The sequence below is a fragment of the Castanea sativa genome, chromosome 12, assembly GCF_040712315.1.
Source record: "Castanea sativa cultivar Marrone di Chiusa Pesio chromosome 12, ASM4071231v1".
NCBI lineage: Eukaryota > Viridiplantae > Streptophyta > Magnoliopsida > Fagales > Fagaceae > Castanea > Castanea sativa.
The window spans coordinates 9,555,402-9,578,324 of NC_134024.1; the positions used below are offsets into that span (position 1 = coordinate 9,555,402).

The window sequence follows — 22,923 nt, forward strand, 5'->3', positions numbered from 1 at the left end:
CCAACAAAAATTCAAGACTCTTAATGCTGAAATTTGTAGAATCTTTAGCATTTTTATTTGGAAAAAAAAGTTTATTTTGGCACTTGGATGCTAAGAATGGCAATGAGGTGAGATGAGGTTAGATCATAGGTGTAGGGTTATAACCGAGCCAAGTATTGAATGTTTCATTTAATTTTTTTCAAACGCAAGTCGAGCTTGAACTTATTATTAAACAAGATTTTATATTCAAGCTTAGCTCATTTTTTTATCCAACAAACTTGAACTTGTTTATAAGCTATTTGAATTACTTATTCTCTTCCTATACAGTATGAAACCATGACTAAAATATTTTACTTTTTCATAATTTTTATAAATTTTGACTATGAATGGGCTATTTATATCATTAATAAGTTACAAATAATAATTTAATATCAACATTCCTAAATTAGTGTTATATAAATTAAAATAAATATGATAGTAAGATATTATTTCGGTTAATAGGTCGTTAATCCAAAAAATACATAATTTTGTTGTTGTTGTTGTTGTTGTTGTTTCAACAGGTAAGTTTGGGCCGAAACGCAAAGGTGAGTGTTAAGTTTAAGTCCAATATTAATTTTCCCGCACGCGCGAAAAGAGAAATTGGCGAATTATAGATTAACTTAAGCCATTCCCAAACGCTGCCTTAACACATTTTCTTCCTACCAATTCTCTCTTTCTCTTTGTCTATTTCGTTATACGCGTGGTGTTTTGAGTTTTTACTTTACCCACAGGTCTCTGACTCTCACCAATCTCTCTCTCTCTGTCTCTCTCTCTCAAATTATAAATCAAATGGACTACGATTACAGGACCAGGTCCGGGTCAACATACGACTCACCGATGTACCGTACATCCTCCACCTCATCGGCACCCTCCAACCATCCAATGTACGGAGGCGGAGGCGGAGGCGGCGGAGCATCCTTATATCCCCGGGTGGGTCAACCCGGCCCCAACATGATCCCTCCGCCAACCCGCACCTCTTCCCACCACCACTTCTCCCCTCCTTGTATTTTCACTTTTACTCTCTCTCTCTCTCTCTCAAAATTTACCTCTTCTTTTTTTATTATTATTTAATTTTGTTATTAATTATATGTCTAAATTTGTTGCAGCTGGATTGGGCATTAGGGTTGCCATCAAACCCCAATATCGGATCACTCCTCCGGTAACTTTCTTCTATTCCTAATTTAATTTTTACGCTTTTTTTTTTTTTTTGGTTCACTTGCTATTACACAATATGCTTTGTACTCACAAAATACATATGCTGCTGTTGATGATGTTTTGCTTCTAATCCTAACGTTGTTTCATTGTTATTTCGGAAAAGTTATCGTAAATGGTTCATTAACAAGTGGCCTAACGGCATCTGCTAACCGGATCCTTGTTATATTATACTATCTATAATTTGGGGGAAGCTTCTTAGGTTCTTCTAATCATTGGTTGTTCGACTCCGGTTTCTATGGTTGAGTGAACTTATATGCTATTGTTACATTGCTTTACTTATTTAGTTTAGAATTGGCCTTTTTTAATAGTGGCTTTTTGGGTCTCATTCATTGTTTCTTTTTTAGACTTGTAATGTGTCCCGGTTAGATGAACTGCGATGCGATTATGCTATTCTTTATTAGGAACTTAAATAGAATTTTAGGGGGCAAAAAAAATTTATGATCTTTTATTGTAAGGGGATGAGTTCTATTTGTAACTTTGTACTGGTGTGGTATGATTAATTGAAAATTCTTGAAGTGTATATGAATTTTGACTATCATAACTTCTTAATTATAGATAGAAGTGCTAATCACATGAGCAAGCGATTGAATTGTCTACTTTGCATTAGTTACATTATTTGTAGCTGAGAAAGTGTGGAAAAAATGAGAAGGGGGAAGAGTTACTTCATATGCTCTCTAAATTGGACTAAGCTTTTTTAAAATTTTTTTTTGCTTATCTTGTAGCCTCAATTGTCAACACAAATAGGAGATATTCCCCGGAGCAATTTCCAGTTTGACTTTGAATATGAGAGAAAAATTTTAGCTGAAGCAGAGAAGGACAGCCAGAATTGGAGCAGGTTTGGGCCGGAAAACCTTCCATCTAGAAATACGGAGTCTACATCTTCAATGGTATGCTCGTTTTCTATGGGGATTTTTGCATTTTTCTTTCACAAGCTATACTAGCTTGTGATATATGCTTTTTATAATCACTTTACCTGATTTTCTAATTGTTACAATAATTACTGTGAAGGAACAATTTCATCATGGTTTGGAGTTTCCCATATATTTAATCAGGGGTTCATATGCAAAGCCCTCATTACCTAATTGTTTGACTATTCAGCCAAAAAAAAATGTGTTCTTATGGTTTATTACTTTAGACAAATACATTGTCTTCAGGAAGGATTGTAAATGAACTTGTCAAAAAAAAAAAAAAGGATTGTAAATGACATTAGCTTTCCACTTTTGAGATATGAAGTGATCATATTGTAAATTGCAGCAGCGCTCTGTCGGAGATCCTGTGGTAAACAAATATATTTCTATGGGGCTCAACCGAGAAGCCGTTCCTCTTGCAGTTGCGAATTATGGAGACAATCCAACCAAGGTATGCTCCTGAGTCTTTTCTTGATTTTAACTTTTATTGTAACACCTGAAGTACCTATCAAAAATTTGTTACGCTTGAAGTACTGTGGGGATGAGAAAATTGAGGGTGGGGGGGGGGGGGTGGTTATGATGTGTACTGACTTTCCTGGATGGTGTGCACCATAAATGGGTTCTAAAGAATGGGCTTTATGTTGAAGTTATTCCTGCGTGTTGGTAAAGAATTGACGATGACATTTGTATAGTTATCTTTTTGGATGTGTGGCACATGTACATTTAATATTGGAACATCTCTTACTTCAATTGTTGTTGTCTGTAAGGGTGGGTGTTGAGGAAAAAATTTTGCTATGGTCTTCTGGAGTTTTATCTTCAGAGGTAGGCCATTGTATTGTGCTCGAAGTCCAAAGGCCACAAGGTTCCTAACCAAGTCCAAGTTCAAAATGGACAGGCAAAGAACAGGAAGAGAGGTTCAATTGTAATTATTTTTTCTAGCATTTGCACCTTGGGGTTCACTTGTTACCAAAAATGACTGAAGTCCTATTATTCATTTATTTTGTTGAATGATCATAATCTTATGACGGAATTCCTATTATTCATTTATTTCATGGAAATATCTGTGCCTCAAGAAGGATTTTGTGTTTTGTGCTTACTAGTTAGTGTGGACCTTTTTATCTTTTCTTTCTCTTATACCTGGTGATCTGCCTCAGCTTTGCATTTAAATTTGATTTTTCTAGTAGATGATTAAAAAGAATATCTTTGCTTTCACTTGCTGAAGGTTCAGGAATTTGTCAAAGGCTACGGGCTCCTCCGAGAAATGGGGTTTTCATCGAGCAATGTTGCAGAAGCTTTAGTCATGTTTGACAACGATACAGACAAGGCAATAGCTCATTTCCTTAACAGTTCAACGTAAGGATACAGGAAACACGTTGCTGTGTGTGCTAGTGAATATTTGAGTAATGGTTTTATACAAACAGTTGCGTCTTTGTTTGAGAATTGTGGCTTTACTCTGGTGATGAAAAACATTATGGGTTTTGTTAGTACAATGTCGAAGGATGGTTCCATTTCGTTCATTTTAACATCTTCCATACAATAGTGTATTGTGACTATCTTATCATGTAGAAGAATTCCTTTATAAATTATGTAAATAAATTAAACAGGTTTTGTTCAACAACAGAAGGTTTTATGTATTCATTTTATTTCCCCTCTTTCTTCTCATGGACAGATTTTACTCTAGGAGTCACCTGAGCTGAGTCACACTACATTCTTTAACAATTAAGTGATAACTTATTATTTTAAAAAAGAAGAAGTGATAACTTATTATTATTATTATTATTATTATTATTATTATTATTAGTAAATAAAGATTTTAATAAACATGACTATCCTGTCTTACCGAACTAAGTGGTTTTTGCTCGAAGAAACGTCTCTATTTACCACTTAATATCTGAGAAGAAATGAGAATGACATGAATAAAAAAAGAAAACTGCTTTATATTCTATTTTCGTTTCTCTACTATCAGTTCCTTTTGTGGCAATAAGCCAATAATAATCTTCATAAGCATCAATTTTTTCGGAAGAGCATTTTATCTACAACTGCTAATTGGAGCTATAGTGTCTATGCGAATACTAAGACTAATAAGAATATTTTATTTCTTGAAAAGATGTTTTGGTTAATCAAACCATAGGATCAAAGGTATTTAATGCTATGTATTTAGTAAATTTGATTGTAAGTCAAGATTTTGGAAGATACAATTAACATAATAAGAGTTTAAAGCTTTGCTGGTGTTCATATTTAGTACATTTGGTGATCTCTACAAAAGAGGTTGTTTCTCAATGAGACCTTCGTCTCACAAGTCACAACACATGGGACTTTTGTGTGTGGACTAGAACCTACATGTGAGAGAGGTCTCATATCTCATGGGACCTTGAGACAACATTTTTTTTTTTCCTTTTACGGGTGAAGAGAATGTAAAGATAATAGATAATAAAAAAATAGTTGTTAACTGATCAACTTTAATAAAGTAACCTAACTTTTACAGAGTAACTTTAATAAGATAATCTTATTTTTAGTCACATTGACACTTCTCATTTTGTAAGAAGATTCACTGGCTTTTTGCATGTTGAATTGCTGATCTCATTTTTCCATTTGGTTGATAAAATTGAGATATTTTTTGTCGTCGTTTAGTGGATGCAAAGAGATGGGCTTTAGTTATCCTCAATATGCCAAGCTTCTATATCATCTTCTAATAAAGACAAGTCGCGACACATCAAGATTTTTCTTCGTGACCATATCCTCAAGTATGTAAATCTTCAAATATTTATTTTTATATTATAATTATAATTATGATTATAATTATTCGATTTGCACTAAATGTGTAATTAATTGGTAATTGGGATCAACTAACATTCTCTGGGATAAGGTTGTGTTGGAAGGATGATGGATTAAATGGTTGTGTTTTTAATGAAACATACTACATTGGATTGGGTGGGTAGAATACCTTTTCTGCCCCCGACTGGTATCTTTTGTTATACAGCATATACAAATGGTTCATAAGGTTTACCATAAACATTAAGGGGTATTAACTTGAGGAGCATTCGCATGTCTCAACTTTAGTTGGAATTCGTCAGAGTTTATCAAACATTAGATCCAACTTAGCAGGCAAAAATAATCAAGTTCCCTTGTTTATGCTTCTTGGCAATTGATATGAAACAGTCAAAGTTGCTGAAGTAGATGTAGATGCAAAAACTGTCATAGATATACTGTCCTCTCCTAGTTGCTCTAACAACTTGATTTCACCTTTGGTGGATGATTGCAGGCTTCTGGCTACCCATATTCCCCAGATTCGATTTAATCCTTGTTATTGTGAAGCAAACAGAAGTGCTGACAAGCTTTGCTAGAATGGGAGCTGCCCAAGAGAGTTATCTTGAGATTTTTGTTTGTCCGCCTGTGGACGTGTCTAGAATTTTTATTTCTGAGTTAAATGGACTGTATTTAAACAGGGATTGCCCTGAGACTTTGTTCTTGGCTTAGTTTGCTTGCAATGATATCTTGTTTTACCACAAAAAAAATTGCCATCCCCACAAGATGTCTTACTCAATGCTCTAGAAATACTGAAATAGTCAGCAGAAGGAAATAAATTTCATTGTATTGTGCCATAAAGTACAGCAAACAACATGGTTGTATGAAAACTACATCTAGTTCTCATTAGTTCCAAAATGAAAAAGAATCACTCTCAATATAATCAATCCTCCCCTCCCCTCTTTTCACATGAGGATGTGCCACACGCTTTGTGCACCCAAATGAAAAAAGTTAGCCTAAAAATACAAACAATGAAGCAAGAAGACAGTAACAATAAATCATGTAACAAAAAAATTTGTATTCTTCACTTTTCTATTATTGGTTTGGGTTGCCTGTCTTCTGCAATCATTGTGTGCTAATACTGCATCGCTGGTTGCTCCTATCTCCAGAATGTGTCCAAATTTAACCAAGACTATTTCCAAATTTTCATTTGATGGGAAAGAGAGATTTCAATGAGAGGTGCTCTGTCTTATCAAAATTTTCAGAGCGTAATGCTTTTTTCTATCAAAACTTCACATCAAGAAGACTGAAAACAGCTGAGATGCATAGCAACAACTTCAAAACAATCCAATAGCATCTGGTTCATTTTTCCATTTAACGATCTTTAAAGTGAATCAAATCAAACACCTGCACATATAGCTCCTGAAAAAAAGAGAATAATTTTAATTGATCAATAGGCAGATTTCCATTCCAGCATTTATTTTATACAGATATATTGTTGTTCAGAGGGAGGAGGCCCTTAAACAGGCCATAAATCTTGTGAGAAATAAAAGCTTTAACTTAGATAAGCAGTATTGAGTTTGGTACTACTGCAAGAATAATTCAATTAACATTTAAAATTTCATTGCAAGCATGGCCATATGCACACACACAAACACACAGAGAGAGAGAGAGAGAGAGAGAGAGAGAGAGAGAGAGACCTGTTGACCAAGATGAGCAGCAAAACTTTGATTCATCGACATGTTTGACATCGAGCCCAATAAACCAGGATCCAGCACTGACATCATCATGGGCATAGGTACGGAGAATAGATCTGCATACTCAATAGACCTTGATTTAGTCCTTGCTTCATAAAGTGATTGCTTAAAAAACCAACGAGCCAAAAAAGAAAGGAACTGACCTATTTATTGATATGAATTTTGCCAAAGCCTGTGATATGACATATAGCTCACCTGAAGCATGGCGAAAGTATCTGTAGGATGCAAAAAATTTATTTGAGTTTCAGGGCGCAAAATTGTGAATATATATATATATATATATATACCTACTCCTTCAATGAATGTATTAGTACACACTTCTACACTAAATTAAACCATATTTTTAGTATAATCTAAAGGAAATCAAGCATTATACCTACTCAATTGTTGTCACAACTCATAATGTTTAACCCACTAAAAAAATACTGAAAATTCAATATAATGTTACTGTTTTTTACATCACATAGTTTTAAGTTCTATCCATCCAAAAGATATTTAGAAACCAAAACACCACCTAACTTAGGGTTTTTTCTTTGGTGTGTGTGTGTGTGCAAGTAAAAACTAATAGTAGGGATAATATAGTAATTTATATGCACAAACAGGTTGGGTTTGAGTAAATAGGGCATAGAAACCGAACCCTTCCAAAAAACCAGCAGATTTAAAGCTAAACCCAAGCCCTTACTATTAGGTCAGTTAGGTTAGATAAAAAACTCACTAAGCCTGACCCATGCCATCCCTTGTATCCACTTTTCCTAAATTGTGCCTAATTAATTATCCATCACAATTAAAAAATAAGACTAGTGTAATACTAGTTGGGCATGGTTAAATTAGTGATGACCCACTTTTTAGTTTTCCTTACTGTTGACTATTTCTTTTCTCCTTTGAAAAATTAAAAATGTTGACTTTTTTAAGCATGAAGACTGATTAGGGATGGAAGAGAATAAATAATCATACTCTTATCATTCTTAAATGAATAGCTGTAAAATGTAGATCAGGCAATTAAATTAGTCATGTTCACATGATTATTATGACCATCAAACTATCTATTTGGCAGGAAAAGCGAACTAAGGAAACCAAGGTGCTTCATGGATTCATTTTTAACCAGAACTCACTTGACTAGGTGGGTATCAAGGCCTCTACCTTCATTATACATTCATCTAGTATACTATAGTTGATAATCAAATCCCAAAGAGAGAAGAGACAGAAAAGTTAGAAAGTAATCTTGTTTATGGAAATAAATTTCCAAATGTGTGAGTTTAAGCACATAATGCATGTTTAGCCAAGCTAAATAGTGTGTGACATAGCAAGACATGTTCCAGCAACATCTGCAAGCAACTGCATTGGTTGAAATTTGACCAAATTGTATTTTTCAAACTAGTCATTGACATTTTCATAAATTGCTCATGTAACAATCATGAAATGCCAATCATGAAATGCAGTAACTCTTTCTCTTATGAATTACAAGATGTAATAAGTTGCAGTATTACTTACGATTTTTTATCGCCAAATTTCCACCAATCTGGTTCATACCATTTATGGTTCCTGAAAATGTCCAGTAACTATAAGTATGAGAAGTACAGAAGATCTTCAAATTTTAATTCAACTTGTATCTTCTGAGCAATTTATACTTAGATTTTAAGGCCAGACTCACGGTTCTGAAAAAACTTCTCCCGATTTCATGCATCCAATATATACACGAGGTTTGTCCAAATGAGTGGCAAGTGTAGTGCCTAGGGCATCTGTGCAGGGAAAAAAATATGGGCCATGAAAACATGTTCACGTACAGACTGAAATTTTATCAAAATCTGAAAAAGACTTTCTATAATATATCGTTGATAAGAAACCCTAAATATAGAAAATCCATAACAATGAACACCAACCAAAGTTTCCTATATGTCTTATGAGAAGAGAAAACACTAGATGGATGCCAGACGTTGAAGGTAGATAGTCTGGGAAAAATTACATTTTAAACCCTATAATTTAGGGAAGGTTTTAATTAAATCCCATAGTTTCAAAAGTTACAAAGTAAACCCTCTAGTTTAGGGGATGTTTCAAATTAAACCATATAGCTTTATAAATTACAAATTAAACACTCAAGCTTTAAAAGTGTTTCAATTCAAACCCTTTCTTCTCTCTCTATAGTTTCATAAGTTACAAATTAAACCCTATAGTTCAGGGGATGTTTCAAATTAAACCATATACCTTTATAAGTTACAAATAAGACACTGAACTTTTAAAATCTTTTCAATTCAAGCCCCTTCTTCTTTCTCTCTCCGTCATTGACCATAGGACTCAAGGTTTGGATTGAAAAGGATTTAAAAGTTCAGGGTTAATTTATAACTTACAAAACTATAGTATTTAATTTGAAACTTATTAAACTATAGGGTTTAATTTGAATCCCCAATAAACAATATTTTATTGGTAAGTTACACACGCACCCGATGGTCTTGACTCCATGACCTCACCCTCCACCTAACACTTACAGGAGGAGGAGGAGGAGGAGGAGGAGGAGGTGGCAGTTGAGCTAGAGCTCATTGGCTCCCCCATAAACAATATGATTACAATGTAATTTCACCAATAATCAAATATCTAATTCTATAGATGGTTTCAAAACCAACTTTATTATTATTTTAGGAGGTCTACATATGCCATTAGCACGTCTTTGGGCATATCACAGTTGTGAATAACTACTACACATGCCATTAGCAGGTGTCTTTAGAATATCAGAGTTGTGTATAACTAACTCATCTTTCTACCTTTATATAGTAAAAGTGAATAAAACACTTAATCCACCTACTGCTTTGAAATTTACCCATTAATCCATCTAATTAAAGATAGTAGTACTAACCAATATTTACATAAACATCATCATTGACTTTAGCGTAAAACTCAGCATCCCATATATCTGCAGCATGAGCAAAGAATAGTTTAGTCTTCTTCGGTAGCTCTTCATCTGCCTCCACATGGTTATCCTGCTAACAAGTAGGGTGAAAATGATCAGGTAAATGAGCTTTTGTTATTTGGATCTTGTTTCCTACCCTCAGTTCTATATCTCTCTACACAGAAAGAAGAGGCTGAGCAGAGCATGTAATTCACGATCAAACTATACTTTTGACATATTTGGGAACTACAACAGTTGTGTACCCACAATATTTCTATTTTCTTTGGAATCATGCTGTTTTTTGATCATCTTCTCTAATTCTCTATTTTGTACTCATTGGTTGTCTCACAATTTGCTTTGCAGGATTAACCATCTTTAATAGGAAGAACCCATTAAAAATTAAGGAATTTAAATCTAGGAGAAGCATTTATAATTAGTTTGATGACATACAAGAATAATGAAGTCATTATTCTGTCTGCTTTCAATGTCAATGCTCTTGTCTGAACTATCCCCACGATTTGCACTGCAAGGGAAAATATCATCAGAAGAAAAGGCTATAGCCACCATCATACATTTCTTTGGTATGGGTCACAACAGAAGAAAACAATAACAAAAAAAAGAAGAAAACCTTCTTCCAATGACAAATCGTGCAACTATTCCCTTGTTGTTCTCCATTTTTTTCAAAGCTGAACCTGCAGAGTTGAAGCAATTGGTTCACAACTCTTATAAATTTTAAATAAATAATTGCTTACTTGAAGTAAAATGATTTGGAAAGAAAGAATGTTCCAGAATCAAATAATTTATACACAACTCATACGCAACTTAGCCTGACTGCAAAGGATTATACATACAAGCTACAGTGCTACACAGGCAGACAAATCCTCAAGTATATCATCTATTATTGAGAGGGTATGATGTACATAGTCCAATAATTATAAAACTATTTATGCTGCAGAGAATATGTCTGCTACAGTTACTCATAAATTAAAAAAAGCCTACTACAGTTAACCACTACATCAATTCCACAAGTTTTCTGATCACATCCACAAATTATTTGGCTTTAACTTATCTTTTTTAATGTTTTTTTATGCATTCCTGATAACTAAAGTAATTTAGTCTCCATGATGTTTTCCTCTAGGATCCCACTAGGACATCTTGTAATAAAGTACCTGTTCTTTTATGTATTTAACATCCTAACACCTCTTTTTGCTTGTTTCTATAGCTCAGGCTTAAATGACCTACCCAAAACCAGCCAGAATGTTTTTACTTGTTTGGTAACATGCTTCCAGATTAGTCTTTCCATATGGATTCATAAATGCATAATCCAATGGCTACCATGGGAAATTCTAATTGCCAAAAATCTTAAATACTACAATATAGCCATACAAATCCTACTTGTAGTTGCAGATTTATACAATTAAGTGATCGTTCCTAATTCCATATAGAACCCTTGAATACTGTAATATTCATTTACTGTTCTAGTTCTACAATTATCCTGTCTATGTTACGCAATTATAGAGCATGTAAGACTGGATGATATCAAACACATATGAGATGGACAAAAAGAAGATTACCATTCCAAGATATAGAGCATGTTATCCAAAAGAGAGTAAAAATATTTTACCAGTTCCCATCCATGCCTTTCGGATTGCATCTCTATTGTTTCTGCGGCCAAACCTTGTGAATATTCCTATAACTACTAGAGGCCTTTTCTTAGAAGTAATCTCATTAGCCTCTGCTAATTGCAATGAAGCAAAACCCTCCTGTCTAGCTGCAGCCAACTCCATCTCAAGGGCTGATAACTTCTTATGTTGTTCCCTAACAAGCAAAACAGCATACATCAGACCCATGTCAAAGTTTTAAAATAATTATGGAAATTCTCAACTAAACAGCAGTTAAGGATCATAAGTATAATCGAAGAACAATATATATTTTTGATAAGTATAATCGGGACTCAGGTTGATGTCGTTCCAACCTGAGTCCTGATATAAAAAACCAAATGACACATGAATACCAGCTTACCTGCAGGCTATGATTTTCAATGTATCATCCACTGATATGGCAGTTTTCCCCTAAAGTAGAAAAAAAATAAAATCACCGGTTAATTTAATTAATTCAAAGAGAATCAAGCATTTGCGTAGGTATATATGTGAGATATACATGTGTGAAATGAGGAGCAATTGAAATTTTAATTGTTCAGCAACCCCATTGTGAACAATGTACCAGATATTAAATGAAAAATATTACATATGGGACATCCGGATTATGTCACTAACCCCTACTATGATAGTTTACTGAAATTAATGTAAGAATTATGCAGTTAGCATAATTTTCCAAGGCTGAATGACGGAACAATTGCCCAAACTAGAATTAGCCCGCATTGCATGTATTCACAATAGATATTTCAGACTAGGAATTGAATTTTTATATATATATAATACATTTAACAATGCCATTAGTGATCCAACAAATTGCAAGAATCATTTAACTTTTGCAAAGCTCCAACAAATGTGCATTGATTTTACAAACCCAAATCCCAAATAAACATAAAAATTCCAAAGCAAGTACAAAGAAGTAAAATTGAAGCATAACAAGGAATACCCACCAACCCAGTTATCCTATCAAGCTCTTTGATCAAATAAACCCGGTTCTGCGAGTCCTGCCATAGCCTGTAAACCAACCCCACCAAAAATCGAGACCAAAAAAAAAATCAAAAACCAAAAAGTTAAAAACTTTGCATTAGTAACAAAAGCAAATTCTCAAAAAGCCATTGAAGAAAAGAGAGCTAACCGGCCAGCAACATAGATGGTAGCGAAGGTGGAGAACATGAAGAGCAAGAGAGTTGGGATTCGGGACCGAGAAGCCATAGTTGAAAGGCGGGTATTGGATCCCTTACCATGCATTTTCTGTGCTTGTAAAAGTGCTAAGCAGATCCAGTGTTTGGATTCAGAATCTTCCAATTGTATATGTATGTGGGTGTCTTAAAAAAGGAGAGAAAATTGGAGATAGGTGAGCTGTTGATGTCGGAGGTTGCGTGAGTTTGGGTTTCAGTGCCAGTTGCCTTACTTTAAAGTTTAAACCCATGTAAAACGGCAGTTTATAGTTGTATGCAACGTGGTTTCCTCGTATGTATAAATGAAAATTTTCCATATCATTAAACTTTTTAAAAAAGTGCGCATAATGTTTTTTACCTATTTAAATTATTAATAATATGACAAAATTTAATTTATGAAAAATGTTAACTGATACCGTGCAGTGTTTGTTAACATTTTTTGTTGTGTTTCACTAAAAAAAAAAAATATTAAAAGAGATAAAAAAAAATTGCCAAAAACTGAAAAACTGCCAAAAAATTAAAAAAACTTAATAACAAAATTTAATTTATTATGGATAAAATTTTAAAAACTTAATGACAAAGATACCTTAACAACTCTACAAAATCCTAATAATTAATCCAAATCTATCCAAATTCACCTTCCATTTATTCATCAAATGTAGCTGTTTCCCACTCACCAACCCAAAAAGCTTCTCTACCGGGCTGCCCCAATTAGGTTTTGGGCCATCTATTGGGCTTTTTTCCGCACGAAATAATAATTCATAGGCAAGCATCATCATGGGCTAACAATAAATAGTTTCAGTTCAAGTTGGATAGGTTATAAATGGGCTAGAATTCAATGTTTGCCCAAGCATATTATTGTGGACCAGTGTTGCTAAAATGTTGGGCTACATGCAATAAACCCAATGTTGGGCTAACAATACCTAGGTGCAATAGGTATTGCACCGGTAATCAATGGCTAAGATTGAAAGTTGAAAAAACAACTTTCAAAACTTTCAATCTCAACCATTAAATAAAATATATTAAAGAAGAGTTCAAAAGTTAAAAATGTAAAAAAAAATTGTGAGAGAAAGCGGGTGAATTGCATTAGGTATGTGTTTATTATACAATTAGGGGCATGGGGGCACTCAAAAGAACATATCTGTATGTGTTTATATATAGTTCAACTTGGAATGGAAAATAGTTTTGTTATTTTCTTCAGAAAATATAAGCCAAATTCAAATAAGTGATAATTGGGTAGCTAATGATTATTAGTTATAAAGTCCGCCAATGAAAATTAGTACCATTTAATTGACTTAGCTCAAACAATATGATTAATATATATCAGCTAGAATTAAGCAACTAATGATTATCATTGACTTTATTTTTTAAACTTGTAATGATTACAATTTACAAAGATAAAAAATTTATGATTAAAATTGACTATAAATGGGTAAAAAATTTTAATCATAGTTTTGAGTTTTTACTTCGAATGAGAGAATAACTTTATCATACAAAACTCATAAATTAGATTAGTGAACAAATAATGTAACTTGTAAGTTCAAGTTTAGCTAGTTTCTCAAAGCAAAATTAAACAATTGGATTTCAATTTTTTTTTAGTATTAGACTTAGTTTTATGTTATAGAATTTATTACAATCCTAAGTGTCTGTTTGGCTCTAGCTTAAAAAGCCAGCTTATTTTACTATTCAGCTTATCTTACTATTTAGCTTATTTTTGCTACTATTCATGGACCCTATTATACTTTTTGGTACTATTCATAGATCTCATTGTACTATTTCAGCTAACTTTTACCTTTATTTACAGTACTTTCAGCAAAAAGTATTCAATTTCAGCAAAATAAGCGGATCCCAAATAGACCCTAAGCATGGCCAAGTTGGAGTTGTATTCTCAGGTTTATTTATTATGTGTGTACGAAGGTTGGTTCTTACTTATCAGTCAACACAACGAGCTAGATCTGTTCTTTTTCAAAAATTAATGTGAAAACAAAACATCATCGATCTCACTCCATCAAAAAGTAGAAAGAGCCATTTCCAAATATGAAGTAACTATCTACACTTATAGAATCACACCGAGACATCCATTTTACTTTGCTAAGTTTATTTTGTTTTATGTTCTGTTAATTTTTTGTGACAGCTAAGCTGGGTGTACATGATGATGCTGAGATCGTTAGTAGTTCAGCTCGTCTAGATAAACCAATACGAGCTCATCCAACCTCCTACACGATCAATGAAAGGAAAGGGGATCCTCTTAGGTCGTCACTGATATGGTGCCAGCCATGGAGTCTTCGATGGTAAAGTTAGTGAACAGAGCTCAGGACATAGAAAGAATTTGGTGATCAAAGTAAGAGGTGATCAATGTGTATGTACCTTGTCTAGAACTTGATAGGACCTATAAATAGGCTCACCTTACTAGCCATTGTCCTCCTTGAATGATGGCTTGAAAGCTTGTTTGATAACGTCTCGGGCCTACTTAATTTGGTCTGAATGGAGGTTCCAATAGTCTTAACTCTAATACGTAAACGTTGGGGCATTGAATTGCTGTCTTTATGACACTCTATCCTTGTCCAAGTTGGCTCCTCTGGACAAGGGTAATTATTTGGTCTATCAGTTTCCCCCTTATTTTGAGATCGTCCTTGTGTGATGACGATCTAGAGAATATGAAAGGTCCTTTGCTTAGATGTGACTCTTGAGTTTTTTTCTATTGTGTCCACATTTAATGCAGAGTGGCAACACCATACGTGTCGTGGCCACGTGGTGCACTCTGAGTGGTGGATGGCAGCGTTTTGTTCAAGGAGCTTTTGGGTTTCCCACCGATTTTCAGTTTCCCAAGTCTAGCTTTTTAAATCACTTAGCCTCTCCTTTCCTTCTTTACTTTTTCTCTTTTTCTCTCTTTCTCTTGCCATTGTTGCTTTGCGTTTTTCCTCTTCAAGCCTTTTGAACTCTATCAACCTTTTCCTTTCTAAGCTTGGTTCTTTTGGAGGTACGATTTCTTTTCAATTTCTTTTTTCCTTTTATAATGAAATTTATCTTCGTTTCCTTTTCCGTTTAGGGATACAAATTCATATCTCTTCCTTTTATATTTAATGGTCGAAAGCTCTGAGGTTAGGAAAATTTGTCGCTCTATTTCATTTCTCTTTGCGCGTTTAGGGGAATCTTGGTTCCTTTAGCACCCATTGTTCCCCAATTGAGGGTTTTGTATCTAGTGGCAGTAGTTTAGGTTTTGTGTTGGTTGATCTACACCCTTTGCTACGTCAATCTCTAAGGTGGTTTAAGGAAATGGTGGGTGAGAGAGAAGTAGCGTCTGAGGTAAGGTCCAACGAACTTGAAACTAGGTTGTTGTCTAGTGCTGACCCCGTTGAGGTAGAGGTAGACACGGCTTTTGGCCCGTCCTCACCTAGACAAAGGGAGGTTAGGTACTTCCATGCCCTCAAGGAGGAGTGTGATTTGGATGCTGACACCCTCTTTAGGTTTAGAGATACGGTCCAGTTTCTTGAGGAAGTCAAGATTTGTCTTCCTAGAGAAAGGGAAAAAGCCTGTCATTTTTCGCCTGGAGAAGTGTGCTTCCACGAGGATGCTTTTCAAAGTGGCCCTAGGTTCCTCGTCCACCCTTTCATCATGGAACTCTTGAACCACTTCAATATTGCTCTTAGGCAACATATGCCAAATTCGTAAAGGATAGTGATATCTACTGATGTGCATTGATAATAGCTTAATTTTGCATATTTATATCATTGTTAGAAAGCATTATCATACTTATTTTGAGGTAATTCATGCATTTTATATTTGGTTTTGGAATAATGGTGAATAATCAATTTTGTGCTTAATTGAATCTTATTGCGTGAATTTATATTTTGTAGGAGAATGAAATTAAATAAGTGGATTTGTGCAAAGAAGAAAGCTAATGGACTTTATTTTTACAAGGGCCATGATGAAGTTAAAGAAGACCAACCCAATTAAATTTAAGTTTAATTGGAGCAAGGAATCAAAGGAAATTTGCATCAAATCCAAGTTTAATTCGGATTAGGATTCCAGCCTGCATATCAGTTAGTATTTTTGGCATAACTTTCGGTTCAGATATCCAATTGAGATGATTCAAGTTGGGCTGGAAATTTAACTTAAAGGGCTACAACTTTGTAGTTTACCAAAAGTCCGAATTTTGACGTTGAATGGGCCAAAATTTTTGGTTAAGTGAAGCCTAAAAATTTGGAATTTTCCCCAAACGGGAATTCAACTTGTAATAGGATTCTTTGACCTATTTAAAGGCTCTTTAGGGCAAAATTCAAAGGAGGCGAGTGCTAGGGCTGGGGGCTGAACATAGAGAGTGCGGCTACTTCTTTAGTTTTCTTTCATGACAGTTAGTTTTATTTTATTTGTCTAGTTTAATGTTTAGTATTTTATTCTTGTGTTTTATTTTAATTACTATGAGTAGCTAAATTTATAATTAGGGTTGATGATGAAACCTTGTTAAGGATTATTAGTAATATTTATGTGATTTGCTTTTTTCCACAATATTTGTTCTTTAATGATTTAAATTGTTCTTGCTTCATATCAATTAACTAAGATGAGATTCTAGATATGAGTTCAATCATGTTTTTCTCATGATTTAGGATTTGTCTTAATTAATTGAATACTTGGTTTATTAATTCTTGATTATAAAATTGGATATCGCTTGTGATTTATCTGTCAATAGATACAATTTATGATTTGATTTTTAGAATTGGATATATCTTGTGATTTGTTTGGCTATGGATACAATTGATGATTTGATTTTATATTTAAGAAGCGAAGAAGAACATGCTTTTGATTTTTAAAATAAGGATTTTAATGAGAATATTTTCCATGATAGCAAGATTGATTTCTAGATTATCATGTAGTAGTTGGAAAAAATTAATGATCATAAATATATGCTGATATGACTTACAAGACGGATTCCAAAATCTTAATTCCTTTCCCTTGATTGTTTACATCTTTTTATTGCTTTATATCTTTTGCTTAGTTTCACTATTTGCTTAGTTTATTTAATTTCAAAACAACCAATTTTTATTAAACTAGATTAGGATTAATTTGGTTAAGATTTGATTAATTTTCCTATGTTCATTCAAGTCTCTGTGGGTTTGACCTCGTTCTTGTCAAACTATACTTCGGTACAGTTCGTACACTTGCAAGTATTTTAAAATTTTACAACAAGTTTTTGGCGCCGTTGCCGGGGACTTGGTTAGGAAAATAAATTAAGTCTTAATTGAATTTTTTCTTCTACTAGTTGTAGTTAAGTTTTATTTTATTTAAAAAAAAAAATTATTTCTTTGTGCATGGTGTATGAGAACTTGGATATGTGATAAATATAATCGTCTTGTTAGTTTTGATTGTTCATCCACAATGGGAGAAACAAGAGATGATTCAAAAACTCTTAGGGAGTTGTTCTCACCCATAATCACCAACCCTCCATCTTGCATAATATTGCCTGCAACCACTGCTGCACATTTTGAGTTAAAGCCACAAATAATCCATCTTCTTCCTACTTTTCATGGATTGGATAGAGAAGATCCTTATATGCATGTGAAGGATTTTCTTGAGATTTGTGCTACTTGTAAGTTCCCGAATTTTACTGATGAGTCTGTTCGCTTGCGTTTATTCCCTTTTTCCTTGAAGGATAAGGCAAAAGCATAGCTTAATTCTTTGTCACCTGGATCTATTACTTCATGGGAATTATTGGTCACAAAATTCCTCTCTAAATTTTTCCCAATGGCCAAGACCAATGCTTTGAGGAGAGAAATTGCAGATTTTTATCAAGATGAACAAGAGAAATTTTATGAGAGTTGGGAGAGATTTAAGGACTTGATCTTAAAGTGTCCCCATCATGGTTTTGAAACATGGAGACTAGTACAATATTTTTATAATGGTTTGACTCAAGCAAATCGTAACATGATTGAGTCCATGAATGGTGGTGGATTTTTGAGTCTTGTAGATGATGAGGCATACAAATTTCTTGAGAATTTTTCTGAAAGTTCACAGCAATGAGATTTTTTCAACCGTAAAGAGAGATCTGCCCCTGCAATTAAGAAAGGAGGATTGTATGAAGTCAGTGAAGATTTAGACATAAAAGCTAGGTTGGAAAATCTCACTCGTAAGGTTAAGGCTTTAGCTTTAGGTATAGGGATGAATTCTGTCAATCAAGTTCAAAGTGAAACATGATCTATTTGTGCAAGTCCTATGCATACAACACAAATGTGTCCTTCCATAGCTGGGTACCCTGATTTTTATACTGAGCAAGCAAATTCACTGAATAATTATGGAAAACCATTTGCTAGTCCATTTTCAGAGACATACAATCTAAATTGGAGGAACCATCCTAATTTCTCATGGAGGCAAAATCAACCTTCATCAAATGTAGGTGGACAATAAGTGCATCAACAAAGTCAATTTCGTCCACCTACTCAAGCATATCCTCCCATTCCTCAATCAACTTCTCAGTTTGTAGCACCACCAAGACAACAATCATCTTTGGAGGAGTCTCTCAAAACTTTCATGCAATCAACTAGCCAAGCCATTCAAGAGATGAAAAGTTCCACCCATTTGAGTACTCAAGCTATTTCAAAGTTGGAAAATCAAGTTGGCCAGTTAGCAACCCAAGTTGGAGAGAGGGAAAAAGGAAAGTTTCCTAGTCAACCTATACCTAACCCAAAAGGACAGTATGCCATCAATGGTTCTTCTAGTTCTACTCATGAACAAGAACATGTTCAGTCTATTACTACCCTTAGGTCTGGTAAGCAAGTTGATAATCAAGTAAAAATGCCAGAAGTGGAGGATGATGAAAATATTGTGTTAAAGGAAAAAGGTACTTATAGTTCACATGATGATCATGGAGAAAAGAAGGACAACCCACCCTCCATTCCAATTCAGGATCTTAGTTCCCCCCTTGATAAGAGGTTTGTTCCTAAAGCTCCATTTCCTCAAAGGTTAATCAGTCCTCAGAAAAGTGCATAATTTGGAGACATTTTAGAGGTTTTTAAGCAAGTGCAAATAAACATTCCATTTCTTGATGCAATTCAGCAAGTTCCTGCTTATGCCAAGTTTCTAAAAGATCTTGTGACAATGAAGAGAAAGACAAATGTCCCTAAAAAGGCATTTTTGACAGAGCAAGTCAATTCAATTATTCAGAATAAATATCCAGTGAAATGTAAGGACCCAGGATCTCCTACAATTTCATGCAAGATTGGGGATCGCCTTATTGAGCCAGCTTTGCTAGATTTGGGGGCAAGTGTGAACTTAATGCCATATTTAGTTTATTTACAGCTAGGTTTGGGGGAGTTAAAACCAACAACTCACTTCAATTAGCTGATAGGCCTGTGAAAATCCTTAGAGGTATTGTTGAGGATGTGCTGATTAAGGTGGATGCATTCTATTTTCTTGTTGATTTTGTTGTGTTAGACACTGAGCCTGCTCTAAATGCCAATACACAAATCCATGTCATTTTGGGTCGCCCTTTCTTAACCACATCCAATGCTTTGATCAATTGTCGAAGTGGTGTGATGAAGATTTCTTTTGGAAATATGACTGTTGAGCTTAATATCTTTGACATAAGTAAGCAAGTACTAGATAATGATAATATATGTGAGGTTAACATGATTGGGAACCTAGTCCATGATAATCTTATACAATCAAGCTGTGAGGATCCCCTAAAGGATTGCTTAACCATTTTTTATTGCAATTCGGATATTGAAAAATCAATTGAGGAAGTCAATGCATTGTTGGATTCTGTTCCTCTCTTAAGTATTGATAACTGGCAGCCAAAAGTGGTCCCTTTTCCACTTTCTTCATCCCCACTCCCATCTATTGTAGAACCGCCAAAATTGGATAACTTTTGGGAACACCACTTGATAAGTATACCTCAAGAACACAAGGAAGCTATAGGTTGGAAAATTGCTGATATTAAGAGTATTAGTTCTTCTATGGTTATGCAAAGAATTCACTTGGAAGACACTACAAAAACTTCCCAATATGTTTTTGATCCAGGTAAGTTACAATCTCATTGGACTAGTCCATTCATAATATGCATTATTTATCTCCATGGAGTTGTTGAGGTTTGGATGGTCTTGTTTATCAGGATTGATCTCTAGTTGTGTTGAATTTTTTTGCAAAAAAAAAAAAAAAAAAAAAACTTTTTCTTGTTTATTTTCTGTTTTTAGATTAATATTTGTGTTTATTTTCTTGTTTAGTTTTATTCTCTTTTGTTCTAGCTGATATTTGACAGAAATTAAAATTTATAACAATCAGCTTGATCAAGGTACATCTTCTCCTTCTCCTTACCTTACTTGTTACTACTTGGTTCTCATGTTGCATATTAATTTTTTTGCTCTCTTTTCATTCAAGACATATATTTGAGAGTATCATTTTTAACATTGAGGACAATGTTTGGTTTGGGTTTGGGGGGGATGTATATAGATTTCTATCTTTTTGTTTTGTTTTGTTTAGTTGTGTTAAAAAAGAAAAAAAAACTTTTGCCTAGCTTGAGGTCTATGTTTTGAGTTTGTTATACTACTCCTGCTTAAATAATTTCAGTACTTTCATGCTCAATTCATTGCACATGCACGTAGCCACTCAAACACAACTTCTTGTTAAAGGATAAAAATGATTAGAAAATCTTGATGATAACAATGTGGAGACTGTAACCCTTGTGAGTTTTGAGCCAGTCATTATTTTTTGAGGGCTATTTATTGTTTCTAATCTTAAAAGTTCATTTGGAAGTGCATAACATGTTTCCCTTGTTGTAGTCTCATTGTTCTTTCTTTTGGCCAAGAAAAAAAATCTAATTTTATGCCACACTTGAATCTTTTGAAATCATTGATGTTGAATGAACTATACTAGTCTTTGAGAGATGAGATTAAGCCATTTTTGTGTACTTTGAGCCATATATGTGTTTTTCTTTTTCTTTCTTGATACATTATCGCTAGTCACCCCGTTGAGCCTTTTAATTAGCCTTTCTTTCTTAAAACCCTTATCCATAGTGTTTCAAGATAGAATTTGATCAGTTTGTTTCAATATGGTGGTTTGTTTGAGAATTCAAAGAAGGAAGAAAAAAGAAGTCAAAGAAAGAAAAAAAAATTCAAGAACAAGGAAAAAAGAAAAAAAAAAAAAGGAAAAGTGTCAAAAAGAAGAAAATAAATAGGGTTCTCATCAAATTTTGAGAAGTGAAATGGAAGGAAGGAGTACTGCTTTGAAGAAGAAGGGTTGGAAAAAAAAAAGTGTTGAATGGAAATTCCAAAAAGTATCGAGATTTCAAATGATCTTGAAAACACTTCTTATATTTACCTTCACCCATTTTTATTTCATTCTCTTTGCTTTTTCCCTACATTATGTCCTAATAAAGTCCTTATTTGATCTTGAAGATTGTGTAGTTCAGATATTGATATGACTGAGAAGAAAAATGTGTGGCATAAATTCTTTTTGGCATCCTTTCATGAGACTACTTGTTCTTTCTTGATTAAGCGTTTTTCATGTGATTTATATGTGAGGTATTTGATTTTGCTTACATTATTCTGCTCACATATGTTGTTGAGAGTGTTACATCCCATTTCAGAGTGATTTCATTTGTTGAGTGATAACACTGGAAAGATTTGAATTGAAGCATACTTTCAAATAGAGATTCGAGTCAAGTTTATTCTAAAATTAAGAGTATGTTTGGGTTGGCTACCACTTTTCACTCACATTGAGTTTTGATGGCATGATAAATTTCTTTAGCATTTGTAGTGTTTTTGAACTTGAACTAATCCTCTTTGCAAAAGGCAATTGAAAAAAAAAATGTTTGATTTTCTTTGTTTTGTTTATTTTAGTATTCATTCTTAGAATTTTGTGGGTATATTCCCTGCAAACCCTCACGAGACTACAATTCGTCCACTAGTGTAAGCTAGGGGTTTAAAGGCTTGTTGCATACGCTAAATGCAATCGAAATTTCCAGCGAAAGTGGATTAGTTAGGATTTTCTTTTTCTTTGTTTTTTATTTCTTTATTTTGTTTTACTCTTTATCTGTTTTGCTCGAGGACTAGCAAAATGTAGGTTTGAGAGTATTTGATGTGCATTGATAATAACTTAATTTTGCATATTTATATCATTGTTAGAAAGCATTATCATACTTATTTTGAGGTAATTCATGCATTTTATATTTGGTTTTAGAATAATGGTGAATAATCTATTTTGTACTTAATTGAATCTTATTGCATGAATTTATCTTTTGTAGGAGAATGGAATTAAATAAGTGGATTTGTGTAAAGAAGAAAGCTAATGGACTTTACTTTTACAAGGGCCATGATGAAGTTAAAGAAGACCAACCCAATTAAATTTAAGTCCAGTTGGAGCAAGGAATCAAAGGAAATTTGTATCAAATCCAAGTTCAATTCGGATTAGGATTCCAGCCTGCATATCAGTTAGTATTTTTGGCATAACTTTCGGCTCAGATGTCCAATTGAGATGATTCAAGTTGGGTTGGAAAGTTAACTTAAAAGGCTACAACTTTGTAGTTTACCAAAAGTCCGAATTCTGACGTTGAATGGGCCAAAATTTTCGGTTAAG

General features: G+C 33.9%; 2 protein-coding genes and 1 non-coding gene across 4 annotated transcripts; 1 reads left to right on the forward strand and 2 right to left on the reverse strand.

Moving 5' to 3' along the window:
- The first annotated feature begins 663 nt into the window (after nt 1–663).
- On the forward strand, nt 664–3,764 carry LOC142621006 (uncharacterized). Of its 2 annotated transcripts, none has more exons than XM_075794328.1 (5): nt 664–1,021; nt 1,125–1,177; nt 1,956–2,120; nt 2,491–2,592; nt 3,364–3,764. In XM_075794328.1, exons 1-5 carry the CDS (start codon nt 808–810, stop codon nt 3,496–3,498), a joined length of 669 nt encoding a protein of 222 aa, XP_075650443.1. In that variant the 5' UTR covers nt 664–807; the 3' UTR covers nt 3,499–3,764. The 2 variants fall into 2 exon arrangements, with proteins under 2 accessions (XP_075650443.1, XP_075650442.1); XM_075794327.1 differs by having other exon boundaries at nt 674–1,021; nt 2,488–2,592.
- A 1,940-nt stretch (nt 3,765–5,704) lies between these two features.
- LOC142618702 (hydroxyproline O-galactosyltransferase HPGT1) lies at nt 5,705–12,588 on the reverse strand. Its single transcript, XM_075791692.1, has 12 exons — nt 12,315–12,588; nt 12,130–12,193; nt 11,547–11,596; nt 11,149–11,342; nt 10,153–10,216; nt 9,975–10,047; nt 9,492–9,615; nt 8,295–8,382; nt 8,135–8,185; nt 6,787–6,858; nt 6,587–6,699; nt 5,705–6,308 (listed from the first exon to the last, which is right to left on the reverse strand). The coding sequence occupies exons 1-12, from the start codon at nt 12,425–12,427 to the stop codon at nt 6,286–6,288; spliced, it is 1,029 nt and encodes a 342-aa protein (XP_075647807.1). The 5' UTR covers nt 12,428–12,588; the 3' UTR covers nt 5,705–6,285.
- Nucleotides 12,589–18,112: 5,524 nt separating this feature from the next.
- On the reverse strand, nt 18,113–18,221 carry LOC142621396 (small nucleolar RNA R71). Its single transcript, XR_012841777.1, has one exon. It is a non-coding gene; the product is annotated as a small nucleolar RNA R71 (small nucleolar RNA).
- Nucleotides 18,222–22,923: the final 4,702 nt, after the last annotated feature.

Bases quoted from the DNA above. Each gene is read 5' to 3' on its own strand.
- LOC142621006 (XM_075794327.1), top strand. From the start codon at position 808: ATGGACTACGATTACAGGACCAGGTCCGGGTCAACATACGACTCACCG. The intron at 1,178-1,955 runs GTAACTTTCTTC...CTTATCTTGTAG, and splicing joins AATATCGGATCACTCCTCCG to CCTCAATTGTCAACACAAAT. The intron at 2,121-2,487 runs GTATGCTCGTTT...TGTAAATTGCAG, and splicing joins CGGAGTCTACATCTTCAATG to CAGCGCTCTGTCGGAGATCC.
- LOC142618702 (XM_075791692.1), bottom strand. From the start codon at position 12,427: ATGCATGGTAAGGGATCCAATACCCGCCTTTCAACTATGGCTTCTCGG. The intron at 9,616-9,974 runs GTATGTCATCAA...ACTTGTTAGCAG, and splicing joins ATAATGACTTCATTATTCTT to GATAACCATGTGGAGGCAGA. The intron at 6,309-6,586 runs GTCTCTCTCTCT...TCTTTTTTTCAG, and splicing joins CTGCTCATCTTGGTCAACAG to GAGCTATATGTGCAGGTGTT.